This window comes from Muntiacus reevesi, chromosome 8 (genome assembly GCF_963930625.1).
Source record: "Muntiacus reevesi chromosome 8, mMunRee1.1, whole genome shotgun sequence".
NCBI lineage: Eukaryota > Metazoa > Chordata > Mammalia > Artiodactyla > Cervidae > Muntiacus > Muntiacus reevesi.
This window is the reverse complement of record NC_089256.1, coordinates 21,162,456-21,181,613: the sequence shown is the minus strand read 5'-3', so window position 1 is coordinate 21,181,613 and position 19,158 is coordinate 21,162,456. Positions and strand designations below refer to the sequence as shown.

The 19,158-nt window shown below is 47.3% G+C and overlaps 1 protein-coding gene across 3 annotated transcripts in view; it reads right to left on the bottom strand.

Annotated features, from left to right (window-relative positions):
* Nucleotides 1-18,895, bottom strand: part of BACE2 (beta-secretase 2) — a 105,628-nt gene extending 86,733 nt beyond the window's left edge. The window contains exon 1 of one of the 3 annotated variants that reach the window (XM_065943718.1): nucleotides 18,205-18,895. In XM_065943718.1, the coding sequence (XP_065799790.1) occupies nucleotides 18,205-18,504 (300 nt within the window). In that variant the 5' untranslated portion in view covers nucleotides 18,505-18,895. The remainder of the gene's footprint in view (nucleotides 1-18,204) is intronic. The other 2 variants (XM_065943719.1, XM_065943716.1) reach the window with 2 other exon arrangements.
* Nucleotides 18,896-19,158: the final 263 nt, after the last annotated feature.

The following is a 19,158-nucleotide window of genomic DNA, read 5'->3' as shown; positions in this document are numbered from 1 at the left end:
AGGTTTTAAGAGCATCCTTGTCTGCTTGCTGCTGCCTCCCATTCCATGGACAGAAGTGCCATGGTTCAGCCCCCTTCCCACGAGCATTTGGGTCATTTCCAATCATTTGCTCTTACAAACAACATGACAAAGAACAGCCTTGTGAGTTACTTTCCATAGTTTTGCCGAATGTAACTTTTGTGTTAGAAAAAAGGCTGAGCGTGGAAGAATTGATGCTTTTAAATTGTGTTGCTGCTGAAGGCTCTTGAGAGTCCCTTGGACTGCCAGGAGATCAAACCAGTCAATCCCAAAGGAAATCAACCCTGAATATTCATTGGAAGGGCTGATGCTGAAGCTCCAATACTTTGGCCACCTGATGCAAAGAGCCGATTCATTAGAAAAGACCCTGATTCGGGGAAAGATTAGAGGCAAAAGGAGAAGTAGGCAGAGGAAGAGATGGTTAGATAGCGTCACTGATTCAATGGACATGAATTTGAGCAAACTGAGAGATGGTGGAGGACAGAGGAGACTGACCTCCTGCAGTCCATGGGGTCGCACAACTTGGCGACTGAACAACTTTTGTGTAAATTCCTAGGAGTGAGTTTCTGAGTCAAAGGGCAAACACATATGAATTTGCCTAGTCATTTCCAAACTCCCCTCTGTGGTTTTTGTAGGATGGAGTAGCATTTTAATAGAAACTTCTCTTGCAACACAAATGCCTTCAAATGAGCTCTGTAAATTGCTCTTTCCCATCCTTGAATGAAATCTTGGCCAAAACTACATTTTTCTAAGAGCTTTGTGGCAACACATTTATTTTTAGGTATTATAAGTCCTGTCCTGTTTAACATCGAATTTTCTGTCTGGCACGCTTAAGGGCCTGCCTTAGGCTCAGGGTTTAGAGGGGGAGGGGAGGTGTGGTTGGATTTATCTCTATTCATTTCTATTTCCCCATCTTGATCACAAAGGTGCCTCTGATTTTTCCAGGACTGAAACAGAGGGAGTGGAGAGGTAACGGGCACAAACGTTCTTGTTTGGCTTCGTGGTTGGTAGATTCTGAAAGTGGCTGATGTTGACATGCAGGTGTCTCCTTAGAACCACTGTCTCGTCCTCTCCATCCCCATCGACTCCCACCTGCAGCTTCCTGGTGCAGGCAGAACCACTGCTAGCCACTTGGCCACCTACTACTCCCTCCTCAGTCTCTAGCTCTTGACAGTGAGGTTGGCAACCTTTTCCCACCTAGAGCCAGGTAGTAAAAATCTCACTTTTTGACAATATGCTTTCCGGTTCATGCACTCAGGTCTGCTATTGTAGCATGAACGCATTCTGGACAGCATGCAAACAAATCACACGGTGGCGTTCTAATGAAACCTTGTTTACAAAAAAGCAGCAGGCCTTAGTTTCTGACCCTTGGGATACCACACACAAACTCCCTCTGGGGGTCCTCTCTTGTGGGGTCCTTCTGTGGTGACCAAGGTCTAGATTCCTGTAACAGGGACATACCATGCCCACTGAAAATAAGCATCTTGTCCATAACAGCAATAAAGACAGTAGTGACAAGACTTTTAGACTTGCTCCTCTCTTCTTTGAAGAGTCCAAGGAAAGGAAAAGAAGGACAAATTGTCTTAAACTAGTTTTTAATTATTATTAAGCTACTATTTACCACCACCCAGACTTCTTCCCCAGCGACTCATGGTAAAGAATCCACTTGCCAAGCAAGAGACCCAGTATTCAATCACTGGGTCAGGAAGATCCCTTGGAGAAGGAAACAGCAACACACTCCAGTACTCTTGCCTGGAGAATCCCATGGACAGAGGAGCCTGGAGGGCTACAATCCATAGGGGCATGAAGAATTAGACACAATTTAGCAACTAAACAACAATAACAAAACGTAAGATGATGATGCATCATTTGGAATGCTTTTGGCTGCAAGTAAACAGAAAACTATAGATTTAGAGTGAATCAAACAAGTAGGGGTTTATTTTTCTCCAAATCAAGAAGTCTTTTGAAATAGTTGGTAGTAGATCAACATCCCAGGGAAAGTCAGTGTCAGATCTCTGCTTTTTTTAACCCCTGACCTCTTGTTCAAGGTCAGAATTTGGCTACCCCTGTTAGAAGTCTCATATTTTTATCAAAGGCAGGAAGGAGGAGAAATTATAACCTCAGCCACACCTGTGCCACCCTTATTAGGAAAACACACACTGCCCCGGAAATCCCCCAGGATACCACATTTAAGTCCCACTATCCATAGCTGTGTCCTTAGTCACAAAGCAAGTGACAGTGAAAAGATTCAGGCTGGAGAAAGGAGACTTGGAAAGGTGTTTCAGGTTGATCACCCAACTGAAAATATCTGCCACAGGACAGGAAACAGAATCATGACCATCGCCACCTTTCAAAAACTAGACACAGACACACATAACGAGAATATTCCCCAACCTCTGTGTGCACACAAACTGTAACGTCCAATCAGGTTCGAAATGTTTCTACTTTAAATATGAAAAGACAGCCACAGTCACCAGATGTTTGAGGAAAGCCTCTAGGTGAGACACGCAGACACCGACAAACACCCTGAGAGAGGGAACCCAGGAGAGACAGAGGCAAGGCAGGGAGACGAAAGAAAACTTCAAAAAAGTCGTGATTTTTCTCAGAGTCATGCAACTTTGAAACAAGAATAAGACACAACCAAAAGAGAAACATTCAGAGGAAAGGAAAGTGCTCTTGAAAATTAAAATTAAGAGAGCAGAAATGAATATGGAATGTAGAATCAAAAGACAAAGAGATGAGAAATAGGAGAGACCACACAGCATCTGGATAACAGGAGGTCCAAAAGAGAGGATAGTTACTAAAAAATTTCTCAGAACTGAATGGCATGAAATTCTAGACTGAATAGATGCACAAAGCATCCCAGCATAAATAAGACACGCCATCATGAAGTTTCAGAATACCAGGTCTAATAATATGACACTTATCTCATATTTAATTCACATACAAAAATAAGAAATCACAATTGCATTAGGCTTATTAACAGCATCAAAGCAAAAGGTAATGTAAAACTAGCTTTAAGACTCTGAGGGTACTTTACATAGAAGACTTCAAAGTATACACACACACAAAAAACTATTGGAATTAATGAATGAATTCAGCACAGTTGAATGATATGAGGTTAATATACAAATATCTGCTGCTTTTCTCTACACTAATGAACTAGCAGAAAGTTTTTAAAAATCCCATTTAAAATTATATCAAAAAGAATAAAATGCCTAGGAAAAAATTAACCAAGGAAGTGAAAGACCTATACTCTGAAAACTATAAAACACCGATGAAGGAAACTGAAGATGATACAAAGGGAATGGAAAGACATCCAGAGTTCTTGAATTGGAATAATTAATACTGTCAAAATGGCCATACTCCCCAAAGTAATCTACAGACTTAATACAACCCCTATCAAAATACCCATGATATTTTTCCCAGAACTGGAACAAATAGTCCCAAAATTCAGATGGAATCACAGAAGACCCCTAACTGTCAAAACAATCTTAAGAAGAGAACAAAGCTGGAGGAACCACCCTCCCAAACTTCAGACTATACGATAAAGCTATAGTAATCAAAACAGTGAGGTACTGGTACAAAAACAGACACACAAATCAGTGGAACAGAATAGAGAGCCCAGAAATAAACTAATACACCTATGCCTATGGTCAATTAAACTATGACAAAGGAGGCAAAAACACACAATGGAGAAAAGACAGCCTCTTCAACAAGTTGTGCTTGGAAAGTTGGACAGCTACACGTAAAACATGAGATTAGACTATTTCCTCACACCATATACAAAAATAAACTCAAAATAGTTTAAAGACTATTTTGTAAGACAATTTTTGTAGTCTTACAAGTAGAACATTCTTTGACATAAATCATAGTAGTATTTTTTTTGGATCTATTTCCTGAGGCAAAAGAAATTAAAGCAAAAATAAACCTATAGTGACTGATTAAACTTAAAAGCTTTTGCACAGCAAAGGAAACCACTGACAAAATGAAAAGACAACCTACAGAATGGGAGAAAATGTCAATACTATGACAAGGGGTTAATATCAAAAATATATGAACAGTTCATACAACTCAATATAAAAAATTTTTTTTAAATGGGAAGAAGACCTGAATAGACATTTTCCCAAAGAAATCATATAGATGGCCAAAAGGCACATGAAAAGATGCTTGACATTATTAATCATCAAAGAAAAGCAAATCAAAACCACAATGAATATCACCTCACACCTGCTAGAATGAAAGTGAAAGTTGCTCAACTGTGTCTGACCCTTTGCAACCTAGTGGACTATAGGGTTCATGGAATTCTCCAGGCCAGAATACTGGAGTGGGTAGCCTTTCCCTTCTCCAGGGGATCTACCCAACCCAGGAATTGAACTGGGGTCTTCTGCACTGCAGGCGGATTCTTTACCAACTGAGCTATCAGGGAAGCCCCCTGCTAGAATGGCCCTCATCAAAAAGTGTACAAATAACAAATGTTGGCAAGGATGTAGAGGCAAGGAAACCTGTGGACACTGTTGGCGGGAATGTAAATTGGTACAGCCATTATGGAAAACAGTATGGAGGTTCCTCAAAATAACAAAACATAGAATTACCATACGATCCAACAATCCCATTCCTGGGCATATGACCAAAGCAAACAAAAACAGTAATTTGAAAAGGTACAAGCACCCAATGTTCATAGCAGCATTATTTACTGAAGTCAAGATACAGAAGCAACTCAAATGTCCATCAACAAAGTAATGGATAAAGATGATGTGGTATGTGTGTATACATATGTATGTACACACACGCACATACACTGGAATATTACTCATCCATAAAAAGAATGAAATTTGGTTGGCCATTTGGAACAACACAGAGGGGCCTAGAGATTATCATGCTTAGTGAAATAGGCCAGAGAAAGACAAGCAGTGCCTGATATGACTTAGATGTAAAATCTAAAAAATGAAACAAAGGAACATATATAACAAAACAGAAACAGATTCACAGATATAGAGAACATACCAGGGGTTACCAGTAGAGAGAGGGAAGTGGGGATGGGGGAGATCAGGGAAGGGGATTAAGAGATTAAAAACTACTATGTATAACATAGATAACCAACAGGATATATTTTGTATAGCAAAGGGAGTTATAGCCATTATCTTATAATAACATTTAACAGAATATATGTAAAAAATACTGAATCACTATGATGTACATCTGAAGCTAATATGACATTGTAAATCAACTATACTTCAATAATAAAGAAAAAAAGTGGAGTGTCTCCACTCACTCTTGGGTGCAGTTCAGAGGTGGTGCTGACCAAAGGAGCCACAGGAAATGGGAAGTGACTACCAGTGACCACTGGCTGCACTGACCTCCAGAAACCCCACCCCCCAACAGAGCTCTGGTGAATCTGGGTTGGAGCATGAGGCCCAGATTTGAGGTTCAGCAGGTCTCTGCCTCCCTGGAGGCCTGAACATAAATACTGGGGTTTCTGTTCTGCAGCCAGCCTCATGGTTCATAAGCCTAGGACAGTGAGTGTTCAAAGAGGCAGAGAAGAGCTGGTTCCAACTGCAGCGCCCACTCAGACATGGAGGGGAAGGTAAGGACCCCACCTCTACCAACAGCCCAGCCACTGGGCACTGCAGTATCTCTTGATTGGGTGGAGTGAGCAAGGAGGAGGGGTAATGGAAGTCACCCACGTCTTACAGAATGAGTGAGCCAAAATGCACATACACTTACTGATCAAAGGATGACAGAAAACATTTTATAGTTTTTGCAATTTGTGTATACTGAAGAACTGATGTTATGGAGACCAAAGGCAAACTGTCACATAGGAAATTCTCACATATAGCCACCCTTGGGTCAACGTGGTTATGGGTTAGATGACATGTCAGTGTCCGTGGACCAGGAACTTGGCAGTTTTGTGACCTTGGGAGCCCCACTCCTCCACATCACAAGGCGTCAGCCACTCAAAGGGTTTTGAAAATCCTTATGTTCAGAGCATTTGATCTTCAAAGGAAGTTTTGTGGTTGTTTTTAACCTCAAACAAAATCTCCCTTTGCCCCCCAACCATTTTCTCCCAGTGCTTACAAGTCACATCTTCCTCTTCCAGAAAAAAGTTCAAAGTACACACAGCAATGAGAGGCTCACTCCGGACTGACTCACAGAGGCTTTCGCGAGTTAGATTCTAGAACACTCCAGGAAGTTAGGATTTTGGAAGCAGAGCTTTAAAACTCTGCTTTGTGACTCCTGGGCCAAAATGATGCTCTTAAGTGCATTTGGTGGCAGAGAGTAACCATTCTTTTATTCCTCATATATTAGCCCAGCCTGGGCCAGCCTTGGTTCCAGGCAGGAGGGGTGTAGTGGCCATGGTACCCTGTGCCAATGCCAATGGCTCCGTGCCCCTGAGCCTGAAGCCTCCGGGGACACGGCCTGACAGCTTCTCTGGCCAATGGCTGCAGGACCACAAACGCGACCTCCGTTAGCCCTCACCCAGGACCCAGAGGAGTGGGCGACAAATGCCCAGCTCCCTCTCCCTTCAACTGGAACAGCTGAGTCTAGGCAACATTCCCTCTCAAGAGATCCTGGGGGACTGAGCCCACCACCCACACCTGTAATCTCTCCCTCCCCAACACTGCCCCTCTCCCCTCACTGCCCCAACTTCTGTATACCGTTCCTGGAATCACCTCACATCCTTTCTGTTTCCAAGGGAACCCAACCCAAGGCACCATCTAAGTGGTTGCCTGCACCCTGCCTCCTGCCAGGGACCCCGAGTTTACCTTCCCTATCTAACTCAGAAACCCTCCTCCACAACCAAATTAAACTCCCCTCCCCCAATCCTCACACCCTGCACATCCTTGGCCTAGAGCAGGTAGAGTAACGTTTTCACACTTTGCAAGGCCTTTGTTATAATAAAATTGAATCTCAAAGCACAACTTAAAAACAGATGGAGGTGAATCAGCTCTTCCTGTAGTTCAGTCGCTAAGTTGTGTCCCACTCTTTGCAGCCCCAGGGACTGCTGTGCGCCAGGCTTCCCTGTCCTTCACTATCTCCCAGAGTGTGCTCAAACTCATGTCCATTGAGTCAGTGATGCCATCCAACCATCTCATCCTCTGTCACCCTCTTCTCCTCCTGCCCTCAATCTTTCCCAGCATCAGGGTCTTTTCCAATGAGTCAGCTCTTCGAATCAGCTCCATATATCCATATATCCCCTCCCTCTCAAGCTTACCCCCTCCATCCCAACACTCTAGGTCATCACAGACCACCGAGCTGAGCCCCCTGTGCTATACGGCAAAGCAATTATACACCAATTAAAAACTTTTAAAAAATAAAATTTAAAAAAGCCAAACTTTATGTTTCTGAGGAAATTTTGGTAACAAGAAAACAAGAAATTTCTCTTAAAAAAACACACACACACACACAAAAACAGATGAAATGAGGAATTGCATAAAAAACCGGGCACATCAGAGTGACTCCCCATGGCCCAGATGCTGGTGCTGCGTGTTCTTTTGGCCTCAGCCTTCACCTGTCTGGTTTCATCCTGGAACATGGGCCCCCTTTCTGAAGGGGTCTTTATCCACTCCCATCACCAGGCTGATACTGGCCCTCAACACCAAACATTCTGTTTACTCTCTTACAGTCTATCTTCTCAGTAAGCACACAGATCCTAGAAAAACGAGGGCTGTCTTGGTGGAGTTGACTGTCACATCTCAGGGCCGGGAAGAGGGCCTGATATACAGTAGGTGCTTAATAAATACACCAAATGAAGGAATACATCATGCTCCTCCTTTGAACCTAGTTCAAGATTCTTTCATCTCTTCAATCCCCAGGCACTTGAGTTAGAAGTTCCTTACGGCATCTGGCAAGAAGAACTAGGACATTAGGAACAAAGACAGGATTGCAACAATCAAGAGACCCACAAGCGCAGGCCTGCTGCCACTGCCCGCTCCTGCCCACACAGAGGCTTCTGGCGGACACTCTCCCTACTGCTCTCAGCAGTCACTACCAGGCGAGCTGAGTTGCCAGGATTTCAGATCCCTGGTACCCCTGGCTTTTGGAGGCAGATAATATTTTGTCAAGGGAGGGGCTCTGCCCTGAGCATTCCTGGGCTCCACCAACCAGATGCCACTCCCAACCTGTGCCAGCCGAAAACTTCTCAGAAGCAGAAGGTATAAGAAGAGGGGGCAAGAATACACACACAGAAGAACTACACAAAAAAGATCTTCACGACCCAGATAACCATGATGGTGTGATCACTCATCTAGAGCCAGACATCCTGGAATGCGAAGCCAAGCGAGCCTTAGGAAGCATCACTACAAACAATGCTAGTGAAGGTGATGGAATTCCAGTTGAGCTATTTCACATCCTAAAAGGTGATGCTGTGAAAGTGCTGCACTCAATACGCTAGCAAATTTGGAAAACGCAGAGGTTGAGATGGTTGGATGGCATTACCGACTTAATGGATATGGGTTTGAGTAAACTTCAGGAGTTGGTGATGTACAGGGAAGCCTGGTGTGCTGCAGTCCATGGGGTCACAAAGAGTTGGACATGACTGAGCGACTAAACTGAACTGACTGCACAGAAAATATCTCCAGGGAGTGCCCAGTGACCCGTGCAGGACACACTTTCCCAGACTGTGACCCGCTGAGTTATACTTACTTGCTATCTCTGATATAAAGCTCGATACCACCACCTTTTGAGAGGGCTGGAAGCCCAGAAGCCAACACTCACATCACTCACATTTCTTTTTTTTTTTTTCCTTTTAAAGATTTTTTTGATGTGGGCCATTTCTAAAGTCTTTATTGAATTTGTTACAGTATTGCTTTTGTTTTATTTTTTGGCCCCAAGGTATGTAGGATCTTAGCTTGGCGACCAGGGACCAAACCTGCAAACTTTGCATGGGAAGGCAAAGTCCCAACCACTGGACTGCCCAGGAAGTTTCTGCTTTAATGAAAATGACCACTGTCCTCTTGAAGATAGCAGGCAGCAAAACAAGTGTTACTAGAACCATTTGTAACAACTTCTTATCTGTGCTGGATGAGTGCCCCAGATGGTGGCACCCATCAAACAAACAAATGGTTACATGTTGGCAACAAGGTAACCACAGGATGGGTGAGGAAGCCCTAGAAACTTTGGCAAACAGAAAAGTGGAACATCTGCAAAGTGGAACGACCGCAGAATCTTATCATCTAAAATATGGTGCTTATATATGTATGTCTCTTAAACTTTCATTTTCCTAGTAATTCATTTTCATTGATTTACAAATTACTGTTCAGGGCAGACTGCAAATTTAAAAAGGACGCAGTCAGCACAGAGATTTTTGAACAGCAGGGCTTTAGAGCTCTTGCTCTGCAGAAAGTGCATACCACCTTTCCAAATTGCCAAATGCAAGCAAGCGTCTGGAACACAACTTGCTAGAGGTAGAGATTTCCCAAACAGTCAGCATGCATGCTAAGTCACTTCAGCAATGTGCAACTCTTTGGGACTCTATGGACAATAGCCTGCCAGGCTCCTCTTCCATGGGATTTTCCAGGCAAGAATACTGGAGTACTTTGTCATTTCCTCCCTCAGGGGATCTTGCCTACCCAGGCTTTGAACCCGTGTCTCTTGTATCTCCTGTGTTGGCAGGCAGGTTCTTTATCACTAGCGCTACCTCACACTTAATCAAACAACCAGGCCTCAGGAAGACGAAAGAACCTACTGCTTCCACTCAGGAAATCACACTGCAGAGGAGACTGTCTCTGTCATGGCCTGCAAACAGTGTCCAAGGGCTGAGATCAGGCCAGCCACTTAAGGGGCAGGGGTGGGAGATGCAATAAAGGGCAGACTCTCAGGCCTCGGTGCAGACAGTCTTGTCCAGTCAGTCTGGACTAGGTCTTGGGAATCTTAATTTTTAACCAACTCTACAAACTGCGCTCACTTCCAGGTGGCTCAGCGGTAAAGAATCTGCCTGGGTCGGGAAGACCCCCTGGAGTAGGAACTGGCAACCCACTCCAGTATTCTTGCCTGAAAAGCCCCACGGCCAGAGGAGCCTGGAGGGCTATAGTCCATGGTGTTGCAGAAGAGTCAGACACAACTGAGCGACTAAACAACAATCACCAGGTGTGTGTGGTCCCCACCCCCACCCCGCTGTGGCCAGCTGGTTTACAAAGCAAAGACCCCAGTTCTTGCCTTCCAACCAGCACCATGCAGCCTCCCTGCTTCCCATGGCCTGAACCGGGCTCCACATCTTCACAGAACCCAAGTGATGCACCTGCAAGCAACTGCTGAAAGTCAGAGCTGTCAGAAGGGCTCCCAAACAAAACGGATAATAATCACTCAGTGCTGGGGCTTCTAGAAGGCATCTCAGGTCACCCGGTCCAATCTCCTAATTTACAGATGAGGAAACCAAGGCCCCAAGAGGCTGGAGAACTTGCTCATCCACACCAGTATTTGGTGAGCAGACTTTCTGGGACCAGCACCAGAAACGCCTAATTCCCCAAGGCTGTGACAAGCGGGAGACAGTGGCTTGTCAGACTGAGAAAAGCTAATGAATTTCCCCAGGAGACAGCTCAATGTAGCGAAGATGGCTCTGAATGTTCCCTCTGCGGCTTGGGGAATCCACACCTCCTTCACAAAGCAGCAGCTTCCCAATTCCGGCCTTGAAAGGGAGTCAGACCTGATTATCCAGCTCCCCTGAGGCTGCCTGGAAAACTTGGATTCAATGCTTTCCACTCTTTCCCCTCCGTGGTGCCACTTTCTGAAGGGGCTGCTTTGCAGTTGCTCTCTTGGGCTTCTGGCACAGGGCTGGCAGGGCATACAAACTGAAGCAGTTTTCAACCCCCTCCCAAGAAGGCCATTTATCCAGGGCTGAGGTGAGCTGGAGGTCTAGAGGGTCCTTGATGCTGTTGTGTTAGGAGCTCAGTCCTGTCCAACTCTTTGTGACCTCATGGACTGTAGCCCACCAGGCTCTTCTGTCCATGGGGATTCTCCAGGCAAGAATACTGGAGTGGCTAGCCATTCCCTTTTCCACGGGATCTTCCTGACCCAGGGACTGAACCTGCGTCTCCTGCATTGCAGGCGGATTCTTTACCATCTGAGCCTGCAGGGTCCTTAGGAGGGCCAGGTATAAATCCTCCCGTGCGTCCTCAGACAAGTGTGAGATGGAGTGAGAGGTTCCCACTGCCCTTTACGATGAAGCGAGCCCAGGGTACTGCCCCTTAACACTGCGGACAGTCCTCTTAATCTTCCTAAACCAGCAGGACTGAGATTGTGTGTTTCCACATACAGGTATATGATGCACCGTATAATGAAACTCAGAAACACCCGACCTGATACCTGCGCAGGGCTGCAAGCATTAACTCAGAAACAAACCTACTAGCTTTGTTTCCCCCTGTGGTGATGTCAGCCCTCCAATAGTCTCTTTATTCTTCGAGAACTCCAAGAGCAAAAAAAACAAACAAAAACTATTTTTTATTAAGTAGTGATAGATAAAAAAAAAAATCAAATTGTCAATCTGGGCCAGGAGATGAGGAACGGAAGCCACGTGACAGCCAGTCCAACCATGTGTCACACACGCATTTCCCACAGCTTGGGAAATGGCCCAGAATATGGCACACACACCCTTACTCACATTGCATGTGTGTGTGCAATGCAGCTCTTTGTCATCCCATGGAGTGTGGCCCGCCAGGCTCCTCTGTCCATGGGATTCTTCAGGCAGGAATACTGGAGTGGGTTGCCATGCCCTCCTCCAGGGAATCTTCCCAACTCAGGGATTGAACCTGCGTCTCTTATGTCTCCTGCATTGGCAGGCACATTCTTCACCACTAGCACCACCTGGGAAGCCCAACTCACACTGCACCCATCACGATGTATGAACAAGGCACGGAAGCCCAGGTGAGCTATCCACCTGCCTCACAGGTGTGTTCCGTTTCCCAGGTGGTATCTAGTGTCACCATCGAACAATGATTCCAGTGTCAACATCCAGCCTGGGCTGGGCAGGCAGAGCAGAGAGAGTGTAAGGAGGGACCTGTGACAGACGGCAGGGGAGCCAAGTGTATGCAGAAGGCCCATTGTTCATCCTAAACTGAGGTTCTTAAGGCTCAAGGGAGCAGTGGCTTGCTCACCATCAGATAAGACCCAATGCCTCCCCCTGCTGCCCTCTGCTTGGGGCCAGGGCGAGAGTCATCAGCCATGACCCCCAACCTCAGCCCAGGTGGACCCTGAATCCAGAACCAAAGGCTTGACCTGCTCCAGTCAGGGTCTGAGACATAAAATAAACCCCAAGGCATGCTGCTCCACCCCACAGGGATGGGAAAATGGTGTCATCTCTAAAGTCTTCTCCTCAGGTCCAACACAGTCCACTGTGGACACAGCCCATCATCGACACAGCCCACCATCGACACAACCCACTGTGGAGAAGAAATCAACCATAGCAGTGGCTCAGCTAGGCCTTCCTCTTTGGGTTTTAGCTACACTGGGGTCAGCGATAATCCTAGGAGCAAACAGGAAGCCCAGAGGAGGTCAAGCCACCTTCTGATGACACAGGAAGTCAGGCAGAAGTCAAGAAAGGACTGTGGATGCTTCATGGAAAAGCATGTGTATTTCGTATCCTATAGACTCCACTGAAAGGGGCGGACAGATGCCTTCCAAAGTCTTTATGACATGAAATGCAAGCTTACAGCGTGAGTATCTGTGAGTCATAGGTATTTAAACACCAGTGATCTGAGCCTGCCTAAGTGGGCTTTTCCCAGGTTATGCAATGATTCCAGCAATTCTGGAATTAATGCAACATGACAAGAGATGTTTTAAAATTTTAAGTGATTACTCTCTAGTGAGGAAATGGACAATGAAATACAGAAAATAACCCCAAACCTTCCCCTCTGCGACCTCCTGCCCTGCCCCACAGCACAGTATCACGTCAGACTCTGTGTCAACATAGCACCAAAGCCACCATGTGCTGCGGCCTTTGATGAACACTTGAGCTCCAAATTAAAATAATAGGCAAATAAAAGATGGGAGAGAATGAAAGGAAAAAGAACCACAGAATGATAAACTTAGAATGAACTTGAGTGGATTAAATTATGTGTCCCCCTGACCAAAAAGAAATGTTAAAACCCTGAACCCATGACCTGTCTTGAGAGTTAAAATCAAGCCACAGTGAGGCTGGACTGGGTCAGACAGGTCCTAATCCAGTGACTCCTGTTCTCATAAGAGGAGGCAGACTTGGACATAGAAACACTCACGGGGTCTGGGGTGGGGGGGGGTGATGTTACAGGAAGGCAGAGGAAGGGATGGGAGGATGCAACTAGGAGCCAAGAAAAAACATGGACTGCCGGGAGCCACCAGGAGGTGGAAGAGGCAGGAAGGATCCACCCTCAGGACCTTTGGAGGGAGTGCAGTCCTGCTGACCCCGTGATTTTGAACTCCTGGCCTCCAGAACTGTGAGAGAGTATGTTTCTATCGTTCTAAGTCACCTAGTTTGGGTTCTTCCATTACAGCAGCTGCAGGAGACTTAAAATATTATCAGCCAATGGGGAAGGGGAAGCACAGGGAGGTTGTCATCTGCCCATCGTCACATATGAAATGCCACTAGGACCCAGGACACTGCAGTGGCTCCAGGGTGCTTACCACTACACCCAAGTCATTCACAGACAAATGAAGGCGGTTCTTTAAAAACAAAAGCCATTGCAGGGACTTCCCTGGTGGTCCAGTGGCTAAGACTCCATGCTCCCATTGCAGGGGGCCAAGGTTCAATTCCTCATCAGGGAACTAGATTTCCAAGTAAACATCCTGCATGCGACAACTAGGAGTTTGCACACCACAACTACATGCTGTAACTAAAGATCTCAGATGCCTCAAGACCCAGTGCAGCCAAATAAATAAACATTTTGGTGGTGGGGGGAAAGTCACTGCAGTTCAAATAGCAGCATGCAGAGCAGTGAAATCTTCAGACTGTGGGCCCAGGCAGACCTGATGGTTAAAGTCAGCCCAGTCACTCACCAGTGTGGCCTCGGATAAATGACCTGGCTTCTCTGAGCCTCAGTTTCCGCATCTGAAAACCGAGTCAAACAACTGCACGTACTTCACAGGGCTGTTGGAAAGTGAGAATGAGGTAATCTGGGCAAAATGCTTAGTGTGGTGTTTAGCACCCAATCAGCCTGAAATCAAGGTTAACACAGTTGTTAACAATTTCTCAGACTCTGCCTCTTCACGTTGTTTGGAGCAGATTCCTGGGCTTGGCATTTCACAGTCCTCTGTAATGAGAGCTTTGATATTGAATTATTATTCCAAAGCTCAGGAAGGGCAACTTCCCCCACCTCAAGGAGCTAGATAGAGGGAACCTGGTTTTGGCTTCTGGCTCTTTCCATGAGAGTCATCCATCCTAGCTTCATTGTCTTTACTCATTTACCTTCTCAATTTGTTCCATCAAATTTCCTCTTGCTGGCCTTTTTCCAGCCTCCCCTGAAGTGAGTTTAATGTAATTTGGGGACACTGGGTGGCTTATTCTGAAAAAGACAAACCTTTAAATTGTATATGAAGGACACATCGTATCTTTAGTTCAAAATCTTTCAGGTAACTGTGAACTGAGAAGCCAACGAGCCCATGTGCTATGATTGAAATGTGCGTCCCTTAATAACTCGTGAGCTCTTTACCTTCAAATGTTTAAACCCCAAAATCACTTTGCTGTCTGTTTTATCCATATTAGTGGAGATGACAGAAAATCTTTCAACAGAAACCCAAAAGCCTTTTTGAAGCCATTACCAGGTACAAAGCCTCAGACCTTTAGCTTCTCTAGTTGGATTTATTGTGTCAGCATGAAAGTCTTTTTTAAAAAAATAATGGAAATTGCTGTAATTATAATCACTTTAGAACACCATTATTATTATTAATAAGACCAAATTACATGGTTCAAGCAGCTGCTGGTTCTCTCCTGTTAGAAGGAAGTCATGTAATGGTATCTGAGCCCCAGCTCTCATCTCCATGCCAACGTGGGGCTGCTCACACACGGACTTCCGGGTGGATGCTTGTGAGGTCTTGGAAGGGTGTCAGGCTGAAAGAGGGACCCCAGTTTTTGATTAAAGCACCCAGGGACTGAGCACATCTTTCCCAGGAGAGAGCAAGGAGCACGGGGCTCTGGTTTCTGTTGAATCTTCTTGTACGGTCTTTCCCATGCACACCTGGATCCAATTATTCACAATGCCGAGGCTTGAGCATCACCCTGAAGGAAGGGGGTGCATGGAGGGGTGGCGGGGGCTGGGAGAGTCCAGTCTGGGTCATATGTTAAGTTCCTAATACCTGAGGGTGCACAGTTCAGGGAGCTCTGGCTGATGAGAATAACAGGAGGCCAAAAACCAAAGAAAATAAGTCAGAAGGGAGGCAGGGAGGGGACCAGGTGTTTGCCAGGTCATTGAGAACTTGGGTTCTGGAGTCCAAAGGCCTGGGTTCAACTTGTGGTGTTTTCTAGAGCTTTGATTTTGCCTTGTCCCATTGCCGTGGGAAAGTTACTCAACTCCAAGCTTCAGTTGTGCTGTCTACCAAATGCGGGTAAGAACTTGGGGCCCTTTTGAGGATTCCTGGGGAAGGCACCTGGAAGGCATGTAACATGGTGCTGGCCACAGGGGGAGGCCTCCACACGATCTATGACTCTCCCTTCATTTTCAAAAGATTCTTGGTTATTTACTGCTTGAATTTACAAATCCATTTTTCTCTCCACCTAAGCAAGTTTTATTTTAGGCTTCAGAAAATCAGCAGAGCACATATGCAGGACTCTTGGCAATTAACAGAGCAGGAAAACTTCCATTAAGTTCAGAAGTCACCCCACAGCTTCCCCCTCTTGCCTGTTACAGACCCCCAGTTAGTGGTCTGAGATGTTTCAGGAGGAGGCAGGCAGAGAATGAGTTCTGATTTACTTGTCATTAACACCTAAGAGTTTACAGTAGGCATTTGGAATGAGCACACATGAATTCTGCTATAAAGCAGCTTATTACTAAATCAGGCCAAGGAGAAGGCACAATATATTTCATTTCCCGTCAAACATAAAAATTAAACCTGGATTGTTAAAAAGAGCCTTCCCTGGAAACATGAGAATGTATAAATGAGAAGTAACCTTGAATGAACTACTTCCTTGGCCTCAGTAAAGACAGCAGCATAAGATACTCAATGCCTTCTTCTTAATTCAATAAACTTCGTCATTTTAGACTAAAGGTGATTAGACTAATTGATAAAGACAAACTATTATTTGAGAGTCCCTTGGACAGCAAGAAGATCCAACCAGTCCATCCTAAAGGATATCAGTCCTGAATATTCATTGGAAGAACTGATGCTGAAGCTGAAACTCCAATACTTTGGCCACCTGATGGGAAGAACTGACTCATTGGAAAAGACCCTGATGTTGGGAAAGATTGAAGGCAGGAGGAGAAGGGGAAACAGAGGTTGAGATGGTTGGATGGCATTACCGACTCAATGGACATGAGTTTGAGTAAACTCCGGGAGTTGGTGATGGACAGGGAGGCCTGGCGTGCTGCTGTCCATGGGGTCGCAAAGAGTCAGACACAACTGAGTGACTGAACTGAACTGAACTTTGGGTGTCAGGACCCACACTGCCCAGATTAATTTTTGTTATTGAGTCACTCAGTTCTGTCCAAGGGATTTCCCAGGCAAGAATACTGGAGTAGGTTGCTAGAATCGAGAAAATTCTCTTCCACTCAAAACATCAAGACACACATTCCCAGGTGGTAATGATTATTTGTTCCAAAAGATTATCCTTGGGCCACGAGAGCAGCTCACCCTCAGTATCTCAGCGAAATCTCATGAGAAATGAAATGTACCAGACTCTCACTGCCAGCGCGTGCTCTCACGTGGTGGCCTTCACCAGCACCAACCTCTCCTGACCAAGTTAAGCTTTGTCAGCTGACTCCCTCCCTCTAGACTTCTCACTGCCCCCCAACCACCCTCCACCGCAGATGCCAAAAACAGCCCTTAGATGAAAGGCAACCAGAATCAAAGTTTTGAGCCGCAATACATTTTTGAAGGCTTTTCTCTTTTCAACTAATTAAACAAGTATAGAAGTTATTCAGTGGGGTTTCTTTTTTTAAAGAGATTAGCATGGCATGTCTTTGCTCTTAAGAAAGTCTTGAATAATTTAATTAGAATTACACCGAAGTCATGAGTATGTGCTATTTATGGATGAATCACAGCTGAATTAAAAACCAAATGACAATGTTAAAAATAAAAATAAAGTATCTTCAGACAGCATATTCGATCAATAAGAAAAACTTGACTCGAAATCACAGATTGAGTAGTTTGGAAGGAGGAGGGGAGCCAAATCTACTCCTAGGATTTGGTTTTTCTTAAAATGACTGGGCCTGGGCAGATGGGTTTCTTGCTACAAAAAAGTAGTAATAACTGAAAGTGAGGATAAGATCGCTGTTTGATTTTAATTTGTCATTGGGAGACCACTTGGTCTCTGGGAGCCTGACTCAGTCCATGTTTTTTTTCCCCAGTCCCTTTACTGCATTTAGCACGTTCCATACACGTGCATAGACTCTTCCATTGGTGCCGAGGTCCCCGGCAGCCTGGAGCCGCTGGGCAGCTCGGAGGAAAAGTGACAATCCAACTCGGAGAGAGCAAAGTGGCGCCGTGGAAGCACGGCTCCTTCCACCGGCAGCCAGCAAGCCAGCCTGCTAAGACAGCGTTGCTTTGAGCTGAGATAAAGCCAGAATCCCTTGTAAGGGGTACTGCGCCGTTGGAGGCCGGCCACGAGCCTCCTGAGCGATGAGACAGCACCGGGGTTGGGGTGGGAATATTAGCGCAAAGTGATTTCCCCCGGATCAGCAGCACCGCTCCCTGGGCCCACCGAACAGTCTCTTCGCTGAAAAGAGGTGTCGCTCGCCAGGGGCAATGCCGTTAGAGGCAAGTTACAGGTCTCTCGCCTCGCAGGCACATGGTGATGAAGAGCTAACAAGTTCGGAAGCACGCACCCCGGCTGTGCCGGGGGCTGGGCAGCTCCGCATCCCGACCTGGGAGTGCGCGCGCCCGGACTCCCGACCTGGAGCCCTGCTGGGTCCCCACGATTCTCTCTCCGGGGACAGCTGCTTCTGCTTTGTGGGAGACGCTAAGCTGCGAGGGAGGCACAGCTGGGCGCCTCAAGAGGCCCCGAGAAGCCCCCGGCTGCAGGGCGCCCGGTCCGAGTGCGCTGGCGAGCGCGCACCGACCTACCTTCTGCGGGGGGGTCCCGATCTGCATCTCCAGGTAGTAGCCGCGGCCGGAGTCCCCCTGCAGGTTATCCACCATGGCCAAGAAGTTGGCCGCACTCCCAGCGGGTTCCAGGGCGAGCGCCAGGCCGTCCGCGCGGGGCTCAGCGGGGGGTCCGGGTCCCGGGGTAGGCACAGCCCCCCGGCTGGTGGTCGAGGCCACCCGGAGAGGCAGCGTGAAGGGCGCGGAGGCCAGCGCCGGGGCCGCTCGCAGGAGCCACTGAGCCAGCAGCGGCAGCAGCAGCGCCCGGGCCAGCGCGCCCATGCCCGCGGCGGGGCTCGGGGGGCGCGCTGGGCCGGGCCCGTCCCGTCCGGCAACAGCGGCTCAGCGACTCGGCGGCGCGCCGGGCTGCGGGGCAGGGCTGGGCGCGCAGCGGGGCCGGCGGCGGCGGACCGGAGGAGGAGGACCGGGAAGGAGGCGCGGCCGGAGCGGGAGGAGGAGGCGCCGGAGCCGCCCCAGCCCGCGCCAAGTTCTGCAAGTTGGTCGCCGCTGCCCCCTCTGGCGGGCGGCGGCTGCCCCGCAAGGGCCGGGCCCCTCCCCGCCCCGGCCAAGGTCAAAGCGAGGAGCGGGGTGCGCCCGGGTCCCCTCGGGCTGGCCCTGTTCACCCTCGCTCTTCTCGGGCGGCGCCTCTTTCCCGGGAAACTCGAGTCCCCAATTTCCTCGGAATGCGCCCCGCTGCCGCGGCCAACGGATGTGACGAGGCTCATCTGATACCAGAGGGGAAAGTTTCGGGAACCCTTAAAGGGGCAGCGAGGGCCTGAACGGGCTCCCTGGCCCCGCGCACCAGGTGCCCCGCAGGTGTTCCCCAGCCCCACAGTGGCGGGGGCTGTCAGGGGTGACGTGGGGGTCAGAGGGAAGTGCAGGGAATCGTAAAAACGCTGCGAGCATCTCAAGGAGTGTAAGAGTCTGCGCCTCCCC